General features: G+C 47.8%; 1 protein-coding gene across 1 annotated transcript in view; it reads right to left on the reverse strand.

The window, feature by feature from the left end:
• Positions 1–551: 551 nt before the first annotated feature.
• The window catches only part of PEMT (phosphatidylethanolamine N-methyltransferase), a 100,942-nt gene continuing 89,367 nt past the window's right edge, over positions 552–12,126 (reverse strand). Inside the window, exon 7 of the mRNA XM_076069835.1 lies at positions 552–647. Within this exon, the coding sequence (XP_075925950.1) occupies positions 572–647 (76 nt within the window). The 3' untranslated portion in view covers positions 552–571. The remainder of the gene's footprint in view (positions 648–12,126) is intronic.

Here is a 12,126-nt window from a genome sequence, read left to right on the forward strand (position 1 = left end):
CTACACACACTCTCCATACACACACTCTCCCTACACACACTCTCCCTACACACTCTCTCCCTACACACACTTTCCCTAAACACTCTCTCCCTACACACTCTCTCCCTACACACACTCTCCCTACACACACTCTCCCTACACACTCTCTCCCTACACACTCTCTACCTACACACACTCTCCCTACACACTCTCTCCCTACACACTCTCTCCCTACACACACTCTCCCTACACACTCTCTCACTACACACACTCTCCTAACACACTCTCTCCCTACACACTTTCCCTACACACTCTCTCCCTACACACTCTCTCCCTACACACTCTCTCCCTACACACTCTCCCTACACACTCTTTCCCTACACTAGGGGTGTCCAAACTTTTTTTCCCGAGGGCCACATACAGTAAAATAAACGAAGGACTGGGCCACTCACTAGACGTGAGGTATACTGCCTCACTTCTCATGCACTAATATTGGCAAAATCAATCAAATGCAGGTAAATTACGTTTGATAATTGAACATGTTTGAAGAAAAAAAGCCTCCATCATAGCTCTCCATTTGTATATTTTCATTTTATTTTTTACAAAGAGGTTGGCAGGTCATTCTCTCAGTGACAGCCTCAGATTGGTTCTTAGGGTGCTTCATTGTCCTGTATGAAGGGAGAGACAAGAAGAGAAATAGGTGTGGGTATTTCAAGCTTAAATTTCGATTTAAATCTTTCGTGACTGCAAGGATTCATCTTCTTTGGTTCCTTCGGTAAAGTCACGTAGAATGAGAATGAAATAATAAATTGATAAAATAAAATAACACAACAATATTTTCACGACGTTTTGGCCCCAACACAAGCGGCCTTCATCAGGTGAAGGGACGAGACTGTCTGGAGGACAGCGCTGGAGTGATTTCCAAATTCAATCACCTCTCCAACAAAAAATCGGATCCACACACCGAAAAGATAGACGTCAACAAAGTCGTAATTAATCCCAGTAACAGTTCCATTTCTGATGGTCTGAAATCCGTTTTAGCTAAAGGTCTAAACTTTGCTGTCACACCGAGACAATTACCGGTTAATGATATCATTGCCCATGTCGACGTTGCACTCAAGGGCTTGAGTCACATCTCTGCAGACGTAGCAAGATCTGAAATCGCTGCAACCCTCAAAAACGCTAAGTTGCCATCCAGCAACATCAGCAAAGACGAACGTTTTGAATTATCTCAATTAAAAAAGAGAGATGATATTGTCGTCCTCTCGGCCGACAAGGGCAATGCCACTGTCATCATGGACAAAACAGAATATAACAACAAAATTCAAGAACTACTCAACGAGGCAGCTATACAAAAATAAAAAGAGATCCCACCAACAGCCTGGTTACCAAAACGAACAAAATCATCTCTGATTCAACAGCATTAATTGATGAGACCAAACAGTTCTCGTTGAAACCCTCTGCTGCCAGACCACCAAGATTATATGGCCTTCCAAAGATACACAAAGATACACCCCTTCGTCCCATCGTCTCTACTATCAACTCCCCCACCTATAAACTGGCACGTTTTCTTACTGATATACTGCGACCTTTCACTGGAAAAACCACCTCTGCGGTACTAAATTCTACTCACCTGGTATCGACAAAGGGATTTCCCTGTCCCCAGACGACCTGCTTGTCAGTTTTGATGTGGTGTCCTTGTTCACCAAAGTCCCGGTACCTGACACCATCGCTATCATTGAAGACCTGGTTCATCAAGGACTGCATACTGATGTACCCCCCCTGGTGAGACATTGATTAACCAACACATACTTCACCTGGAATGGAACTTTCTAGAAACAAACTGAGGGCACCCCAATGGGCTCCCCCCTATCTCCGGTTGTAGCCAATGTATTCATGGAAAAATTTGAAACTGACGCCATCCAGACTGCCACTCTACGCCCGACCTTATGCAAGAGGTACGTGGATGACACCTTTGTCATCTGGCCACATGGCCAGCCTGCTCTAGACCAATTCTGCGACCACATCAATTCCATACACCCAGCCATTAGATTTACCATGGAGGTCGAAAAGATGGCAAACTATCCTTTTGGATGTCTTAATTAAAAGGAGACATGATGGTTCAATGAGCCACTCTGTCTACGGGAAAGCTACCCATACGGATGCTTATCTGAAACCGGATTCCCACCCCCATCCATCCCAGAAGAATTCTCTCATCAAGACTCTGTATCATAGAGCCCAATGCATATCCGACCAAGAACACATAGGCAGTGAACTCAAGCACGTACACCAAGCTCTTAAGGCTAATGGTTACTCCGACTATACAATCCACAAAGCCATCACTCCAGTCATGAAGAAGGATCCTCTTGTGGAGCCATTCAAAACCATCACCTTACCCTACATTGCAGGGGCCACTAAAAAGATCTCCAAAATCCTGAATAAACACAAGATCCAGGTCCGATTCAACACAGTACGTAAAATCCGTGATCTAGTTCCATCTGTAAAAGATGCTGTTCCAGACATACAGTACCCGGGCGTTTACAAACTAAAGTGCCTCTGTGGTAGTAGCTACATTGGAGAAACCAAACGACATATCTCGGACCGCATCCGCGAACATAAAGCAGACTTGAAACACGGTAGAACAAACTCCTCTGCCGTGGCAGATCACTGTTATAATTCAGTGGGCTCACATGACATTGACTTCTCCAAGACGGAGGTTCTTTACAAACCAACCGGCTACCATGAGAGATTCGTTCATGAGGCCATTCACATATACAAGCACAGAGACAATTTCAATCGAGAAGATGGATTCTGGCTTAGTAACCATTGGAAAGATGTTTTAAACCATTTCCGTTCTCAATTAATTGTATTTTACGATGACCTTCAGACCGCAGCTCTTTCGCTGGCATTGACTCTTAATACCTCTCACACCACGGTTAATGGTATGGTTTACAACATGGAGTATAACAGCGCCTCGCAGCTGTCTCTCTCCCCCTCCTCTGTTCCGACCATGGATGAACTCGTCCATCTGAACAGGGCCCGTAGCTATCCGTGTTGCTAAAGTTGAGGGTAAGAATCCACCCATTTTTTTGTCGCCATATAGCATTGTGATATATAACGACTTATTGTTGGTAGCTTAGCTGATTGGAGAATATATAGAGTTTATTGATAACATTGAGGTAATTTATATTTTAGTTTTTTTTATTGGTTCACTATGTAGTATTCATTATATATTGTAGTGTATACCCAATTACTGTGAATAGCTCAGATGTGTAGGCCTTGACTTCAACATAGCCATTTCTGTGACCAGTCACAAGCTAATCACTCAGTTATTTCAATGCTAAATTCGCTTAGTTATTTCAATGCTAAATTCTCCTGTTTGATTTGTACTAGGTGCCTCGGTGAATGTATATGCTCTGACTTTAACATAGCTATTTCTGTGACCAGTTATAAGCTAATCACTCAGCTATTTCAATGCTAAATTCTATGCTAATTCCTTTGTCAAGGGGTGCCTCTGCGGATGTGTATGCTTTAACTTAGCTATTTCAATGCTAAATTCTATGCTAATTCCTTTGTCAAGGGGTGCCTCTGCGGATTTGTATGCTTTAACTTTAACATAGCCATTTCTGTGACCAGTCACAAGTTAATCACTCAGCCATTTCAATGCTAAATTCTATGCTAATTCCTTTGTCAAGGCGCTTTGTTTCTTCCCACACAGCTTAAAGGTCGCGATCTGAGCGTGGCTTTTTCACTCCAGCGCTGTCCTCCAGACAGTCTCGTCCCTTCACCTGATGAAGGCCGCTTGTGTTGTGGCTGAAACGTCGTGAGAATATTATTATTTTATTTTATCAATTTATTATTTTATTCTCATTCTACGTGACTTTACCGAAAGAACCAAAGAAGATATTTCAAGCTTATTACACAAATACATTATTCGGCTTAACACATCAACTAACATTTGTTAAAAAATTGTCATCAACTTTAATTGACTGAATTTATTAAGTAATTGGGCTTATTAACAAATGAAAACTGTGTATATTTTTAACTCACCTGTAATGGGAATAATGTTGTGCTCAGTCGGAGCAGTGATGCTGTGCTTTGGTCTGAAGGATAGCTGGCAGGTCAGGAGTACGTTTGGTGGTTGAGATGCGAAGGACGTCACGGAGATGGCTGTCGGTCGTTCTGGTTCTCAGTCTGCTTTTGTTCAGCGTTAACAGAGAGAATGTCTGCTCACAGATGTATGTTGAGCCGAACAGACTCATCATTCGTTTTGCGTGGCGTCTCATCAGAGGAAACTTGGCCTTTTCCAAGCTCTGGTAAAAGTCAGGTAGGGAGAGAAGCTGATGCTGATTCTTCAGAGAATCATCACACTGAATTTCGATCAGTTTTAATTGCACACTCTCCTCCACTTCTTTTGCATCCATTGAAAACGGAGCCGCAAACAGTGATTTCCTTCTCAATGAGAGAAAAATATTGGAAGCGCTGGCTGCATTCTATCATGAGAGATGTGATCACAGACACATATTCTCCCATGTTTGCAGAGAGCTTGGCATTTGGTAATGCGCATTTGATTTCGGTCAGCGTGGGGAAGTGCGCTACATTGATGTTGCGCAGTTTGTGACTCGAAGAGACGGAGCTTCGCACGGAATGCTTTCATGTGCGCATACAGCTGTGGTACCAGCTGCTCTTTGCCTTGTAGTCTCTTGTTCAGGGTGTTGAGATGATCAGTGAGATCAACTAAAAAAGCCAGGTCTGCCAACCATAAAGGGTTACTGATCTCATGGAGAGGTCTGCCCTTTTCTTTCAAAAACTTGGTGATATTTGAATAAAACCGCTGCAGCACGGAGCCGCGACTGAGCCAGCGCACTTCAGAGTGGTAGAGTAGGTCCCCGTATTCAGCATCGACATCAGAGAGGAACGCTTGAAATTCTCTGTGGTAAAGCCCTCGTGCCCGAATTATGTTGACAGTTTTCACAACTGTGTTCATCACATCGCCAAGCTGGATTATCTTGGCACAGAGGGCTTCTTGGTGGATGATACAGTGCATTTTGACAGCCTCACCTCCGCTCTCCCGCACCTTGGCACTCACCATAGAGGCCATTCCTTTGCGCCCACCTGTCATTGCTGGAGCCCCATCCGTTGTAATTCCACACAGCTGTCCCATTTAAGTCCAGCCTGGTCAATTGCATCTGACACAGCTTCAAACATGTCCTTCCCAGTTGTTGTCCCGTTTAGACTCCGAAGATCGAGCAGTTCCTCCGTAATGCAAAAATTATCATCAACTCCCCGCAAAAACTCAACAGCTGTACAGTGTCCGTGGCATCTGTGCTCTCATCACATGCAATCGAGTAAAAATCGAAAGCACAAGCTTTATCTGACACTTGCTGTTTTAAGTTAGCCAACAAGTCTTCAATTCACCGCACAACCGTATTTCTGGACATACTAACATCGTTGAAATCCTGCATTTTCTCTGTTTGATGAAGTCACCATCTGAGAAAGGTTTCCCTTGTAGGGCAATGAGTTGAGCTACTTCATAACTGGCTATTGTTGCATTTTCTTGAGCTTTGTTAGCACGGAAGAAAAAACCTGCTGCTGCGTTAGCAGGCTAGCTGCCATTTGCTTTACCTTCTCTCTCCGCTCGGCGCCAGTGTAGGACGTGAAGGTCTGATGTTCCGTTTCATAATGCCGTCGTACATTGTACTCTTTCATCACGGCAACACTCTCATTACAAATCAAACAAACACACGTCCCCTTGGTTTCTATGAAAAAATATTCATTTTTCCACCGAGTCTGAAATTTTCTGCACTCGCTTGCAATCTTGTGTCGCTTCGGTTCCGGCATTTCTGGTGACCCTGAGCAAATTTTTTCTTCGATTGCTTGCTTTGTGGCGACGCTGCCTTGTTCAAGACAATAGCGCCATCTCGTTTTTAAACTAAGACGTGCAATATAGTGGACCATAGTGCATTATATTTTTAGACTTTGATACGGGCCAATTAAAAATGGATGGCGGGCCGCAGTTGGCCCGCGGGCCGTAGTTTGGACACCCCTGTTCTACACGGAGTTTGTACTTCATCCGGGTTATTATGCACGAGGTCAAGGTCCAGCCCTGCAATTTCTTGCCCACGGCAATGCTGTCAGAATGGCCTCCACTCGAAAGAGAGAGCTCTGTGGGCAACTCCTCTGGAGGATGTTTGGGAGTATCCCACACTTTACCCCGCCACAAACTCCCTGTTGCAATCGACGAACGTGTCCATATTCAAACCACCTGGGCGCAACGGAGGCCAGGATATGTTAACTACCTCGCCTGGTATGCAGGAGGCTGTGGGTTCGATCCCGACCCTGACGCCTGCTGTTGCTGTACATGTGGAGTTTGCGTGCTCTCCCCGTGGTCGTGTGGATTTTTCTCCAGGTCCATCCAGGTTTTCCCTCTACATGTAGAATCAACATGACGCGTTTAGAGTTTTAAGCTACTGCTACACATTTGCACGTGATTAGCCGCTTCGTTGAGCTATCGTTTTTGATAGCCAGGTCGCTTCTTGTAAAAATGGCAACATACTGCGAGGGAAAAAAGCATTTGATCCCCTGCTGATTTTGTACGTTTGCCCACTGACAAAGAAATGATCAGTCTATAATTTTAATGGTAGGTTTATTTGAACAGTGAGAGACAGAACGACAACAAAATCCAGAAAAACGCATGTCAAAAAATGTTATAAATTTATTTGCATTTTAATGAGGGAAATAACTATTCGACCGCTCTGCAAAACATGACTTAGTACTTGGTGGCAAAACCCTTGTTGGCAATCACAGAGGTCAGACGTTTCTTGCAGTTGGCCACCAGGTTTACACACATCTCAGGAGGGATTTTGTCCCACTCCTCTTTGCAGATCTTCTCCAAGTCATTAAGGTTTCGAGGCTGACGTTTGGCAACTCGAACCTTCAGCTCCCTCCACAGATTTTCTATGGGATAAAGGTCTGGAGACTGGCTAGGCCACTCCAGGACCTTAATGTGCTTCTTCTTGAGCCACTCTTTTGTTGCCTTGGCCGTGTGTTTTGGGTCACTGTCATGCTGGAATACCCATCCACGACCCATTTTCAATGCCCTGGCTGAGGGAAGGAGGTTCTCACCCAAGATTTGACAGTGCATGGCCCCGTCCATCGTCCATTTGATGCGGTGAAGTTGTCCTGTCCCCTTAGCAGAAAAACACCCCCAAAGCATAATGTTTCCACCTCCATGTTTGACGGTGGGATGGTGTTCTTGGGGTCATAGGCAGCATTCCTCCTCCTCCAAACACGGCGAGTTGAGTTGATGCCAAAGAGCTCCATTTTGGTCTCATCTGACCACAACACTTTCACCCAGTTCATTCAGATGTTCATTGGCAAACTTCAGAAGGGCATGTATATGTGCTTTCTTGAGCAGGGGAACCTTGCAGGCGCTGCAGGATTTCAGAACTTCACGGCGTAGTGTGTTACCAATTGTTTTATTGGTGATTATGGTCCCAGCTGCCTTGAGATCATTGACAAGATCCTCCCTGTAGTTTTCGGCTGATTCCTCACCGTTCTCATGATTATTGCAACTCCACGAGGTGAGATCTTGCATGGAGCCCCAGGCCGAGGGAGATTGACAGTTATTTTGTGTTTCTTCCATTTGCGAATAATCGCACCAACTGTTGTCACCTTCTCACCAAGCTGCTTGGCAATGGTCTTGTAGCCCATTCCAGCCTTGTGTAGGTCTACAATCTTGTCCCTGACATCCTTGGAGAGCAGTTTGGTCTTGGCCATGGTGGAGAGTTTGGAATCTGATTGATTGCTTGCTTCTGTGGACAGGTGTCTTTTATACAGGTAACAAGCTGAGATTAGGAGCACTCCCTTTAAGAGTGTGCTCCTAATCTCAGCTCATTACCTGTATAAAAGACTCCTGGGAGCCAGAAGTCTTTATGATTGAGAGGGGGTCAAATACTTATTTCCCTCATTAAAATGCAAATCAATTTATAACATTTTTGACATGCGTTTTTTCTGGATTTTTTTGTTGTTATTCTGTCTCTCACTGTTTAAATAAACCTACCATTAAAATGATAGACTGATTATTTCTTTGTCAGTGGGCAAACGTACAAAATCACCAGGGGATCAAATACTTTTTTTCCCTCACTGTAGCTTAGGGGGCCTTATCTGGTAACATAAAAATCGTTCAACATGGAGGATTTCGCCACCAATATTATCCATAAGAGGTTTTTTTTTGTTAGATCGCGTAAATATAAATATGACAATTCTGGCTGTCGCCTGATGATGCTGGTTGTAATTACCGGCGAAACGTCACAGTCCTCGAATTGGAAATGTTGTGGGTTTACTCTCCAACACACCGTGGTGCTGAACTAGTAACGAATTGGTACGTTTTGTTTAAGTGACAAACCTTACTAATTGCTGTCGGGTGGTGGCGGATTTAACGACACATTTACATTGACGCGGTCTAAACAAAACAAAAAAAACTATTATTATGCAACATGAAAAGAGTTTAGTTTATCTTGCACAAGAAAACACAGAACAACCCCACCATGAAGACGCTTCAATGTTTACCGAAAACACACGGATGGTGCCTTCAAAACAGCAACATCACTCTGAATGGGGTGCAGGAGAGCAAGTGGGTGGGTGGGTGGGCGGGGAGAATGAGCAGGGCGAGAGAGCGAGGCCTTGATAGAGAGAGCCACACTGACCTTGCCGTGTTTGTTTACACTGTAAGGTACAGGCGGCGGTGGAGGAGAACACTTTGTCCCAGCGTAGGAATTTAAACCGTCATTTGCAAACGCACATCTGGGGGGTCTGGACAACAGCCATTACTGCTTCCATCATCATTATCATCAATCCACAACCAGATGAAGCCCAATTGCTTCGTTTGTAATCGACCAGGATGAAGCGTGCCTGTGATGCATGACGCTACCACGTGGTCCATTGTCATCATTCTTTCTCCCCATTGGTAGAGCTCCTCTCTCTATAATCATCATCTGCTGCTGCTGCTGCTTCTTCTTCTGTGCGGGCATGAGAAGTGAAACCAAGGCAGGGGGTCGTGAATTCATCCGATGCACAAGCGGACCTCGCTTAGCGTCCAAGATGCGCTCACTGGGGGAGTGAGGGGGGGGGAGTGAGGGGGGGGGGGCTGGAGGAGTGAGGGGGGCTGGAGGAGTGAGGGGGGCTGGAGGAGTGAGGGGGGCTGGGGGAGTGAGGGGGGGGGCTGGAGGAGTGAGGGGGGCTGGGGGAGTGAGGGGGGTGCTGGAGGAGTGAGGGGGGCTGGAGGAGTGAGGGGGGGCTGGGGGAGTGAGGGGGGCTGGGGGAGTGAGGGGGGGCTGGAGGAGTGAGGGGGGGCTGGAGGAGTGAGGGGGGGCTGGAGGAGTGAGGGGGGCTGGGGGAGTGAGGGGGGGGCTGGGGGAGTGAGGGGGGGCTGGAGGAGTGAGGGGGGCTGGGGGAGTGAGGGGGGCCTGGGGGAGTGAGGGGGGCTGGAGGAGTGAGGGGGGGCTGGGGGAGTGAGGGGGGGCTGGAGGAGTGAGGGGGGCTGGGGGAGTGAGGGGGGCTGGAGGAGTGAGGGGGTAGGAGGAGGAGGGAGCGCGTGTTTATCACGAATCTGACAGGTAACAGGGATGAACGGTTCCGTTGCGGCTCAATGCAAACGTGAATAAATGCCCTAATTCCCATTACACCAAAGCCGCCTGTTACCTATTAGTGCCAATCGCCGTGCGGTGACGCCGATTGAGTGATGCGCTGCGTGGTGTTTGTGCTGGGAACAAGAAGTGCCCGGGACGGCTCGGGAACGACTCCGACATTGGCAGACGATGCTTCGTCAGCAACGCCGAGTGTTTAGTGAGCCACAACGCCGAGTGATTAGTGAGCCACAACACCGAGTGGTTAGTGAGCCACAACGCCGAGTGATTAGTGAGCCACAACACCGAGTGGTTAGTGAGCCACAACACCGAGTGGTTAGTGAGCCACAACACCGAGTGGTTAGTGAGCCACAACGCCGAGTGGTTAGTGAGCCACAACGCCGAGTGGTTAGTGGGCCACAACACCGAGTGGTTATTGAGCCATAATGCAAAGTGTTTAGTGAGCCACAACACCGAGTGGTTAGTGAACCACAACGCCCAGTGATTAGTGAGCCACAACGCCGAGTGTTTAGTGAGCCACAACACCGAGTGGTTAGTGAGACACAACGCCGAGTGTTTAGTGAGCCACAACGACGAGTGGTTAGTGAGCCACAACGCCGAGTCATTAGTGAGCCGCCACGCCGAGTCATTAGTGAGCCGCCACGCCGAGTGGTTAGTGAGCCACAACACCGAGTGGTTAGTGAGCCACAACGCCGAGTGGTTAGTGAGCCACAACACCGAGTGGTTAGTGAGCCACAACACCGAGTGGTTAGTGAGCCACAATGCAGAGTGTTTAGTGAGCCACAACGCCGAGTGGTTAGTGAGCCGCAACGCCGAGTGATTAGTAAGCCACAACACCGAGTGGTTAGCGAGCCACAACGCCGAGTGGTTAGTGAGCCACAACGCCGAGTGGTTAGTGAGCCACAACGCCGAGTGGTTAGTGAGCCACAACGCCGAGTGGTTAGTGAGCCACAACACCGAGTGGTTAGTGAGCCACAACGCCGAGTGGTTAGTGAGCCACAACGCCGAGTGGTTAGTGGGCCACAACACCGAGTCATTAGTGAGCCACAACGCCGAGTGGTTAGTGAGCCACAACACCGGGTGGTTAGTGAGCCACAACACCGAGTGGTTAGTGAGCCACAACGCCGAGTGGTTAGTGAGCCACAACGCCGAGTGGTTAGTGAGCCACAACGCCGAGTGGTTAGTGAGCCACAACGCCGAGTGGTTAGTGAGCCACAACACCGGGTGGTTAGTGAGCCACAACGCCGAGTGGTTAGTGAGCCACAACGCCGAGTGGTTAGTGAGCCACAACACCGGGTGGTTAGTGAGCCACAACACCGAGTGGTTAGTGAGCCACAACGCCGAGTGGTTAGTGAGCCACAACGCCGAGTGGTTAGTGAGCCACAACGCCGAGTGGTTAGTGAGCCACAACACCGTGTGTTTAGTGAGCCACAACGCCGAGTGGTTAGTGAGCCACAACACCGAGTGGTTAGTGAGCCACAACGCCGAGTGGTTAGTGAGCCACAACGCCGAGTGGTTAGTGAGCCACAACGCCGAGTGGTTAGTGAGCCACAACGCCGAGTGGTTAGTGAGCCACAACACCTGGTGGTTAGTGAGCCACAACGCCGAGTGGTTAGTGAGCCACAACGCCGAGTGGTTAGTGAGCGTTCTGCGTAATGATTCTAGGGGCTGCGTGCGAGAGTTTGACGCGTAGTAGCAGTCGTAGTCCTTGAGCTTTTGCGACCAACGTTATCCTTGATAAAGGCATTTGTGGGGTGAGCTCGCGTGAATATGAATATGCCGTTAAAGCTGCCACCACAGAATACCCTCTTCACAATTCTGGAAAATCGCCTGATGAAGCTGGTTGATGTAACCACCAGCTAAATGTCACGGTACTTGAATTGTAAAAGTTGTGGGTTTACTCGCAATCACACCGGCGTGTGATGAAATCGTAACTAATTGGCGCGTTTTGTTTACGCGACAAACCTTACGATTTGGCCGTGTCGGGTGGCGGTGGGTTACATTCCTGGTTTGGTTTTGGCAATGCCGATGTGCCAGCGTCCTTAACGTCTCCGTTGCAGTCAGACACAGTGTGAACACCTCCTGTGTCGTGAGCAGTGTTACGTGACAGTGTCGGGTGACTCAGGTGAGCAGCGTCACGTGACTCAGGTGGATGGGGAGTTTACTTCAGCAGGCAGGTGAGCACAGCACAGCGAGAGGCGGCTCATCATCATCATCATGTGGAAATGTAAAACAGCAGCCGAGTACTCTAAGCGCAAACTCCACAAATATACTGCAGCAGCAGGCGTCGTCAGGGTCGACATCGAACCCACGACCTCCTGCATACCAGGCGAGGCAGTCAACATCTCGCCACCGCATTGGAACATACTGCACCGAATGCGTTCTCACGTTTGAGATTTTCCAACGCGCCTCCTGAAAGTGTTACTGATAAAAATAATGGGCACTGCGTGACACGCACACGTGTGCGTGTGACACGCACACGCGTGACACGCACACGCGT

The sequence above is a fragment of the Petromyzon marinus genome, chromosome 26 (assembly GCF_048934315.1).
Source record: "Petromyzon marinus isolate PM22_M1 ecotype Great Lakes invasive population chromosome 26, UKy_Petmar_22M1.pri1.0, whole genome shotgun sequence".
In the NCBI taxonomy this organism is placed as follows: domain Eukaryota; kingdom Metazoa; phylum Chordata; class Hyperoartia; order Petromyzontiformes; family Petromyzontidae; genus Petromyzon; species Petromyzon marinus.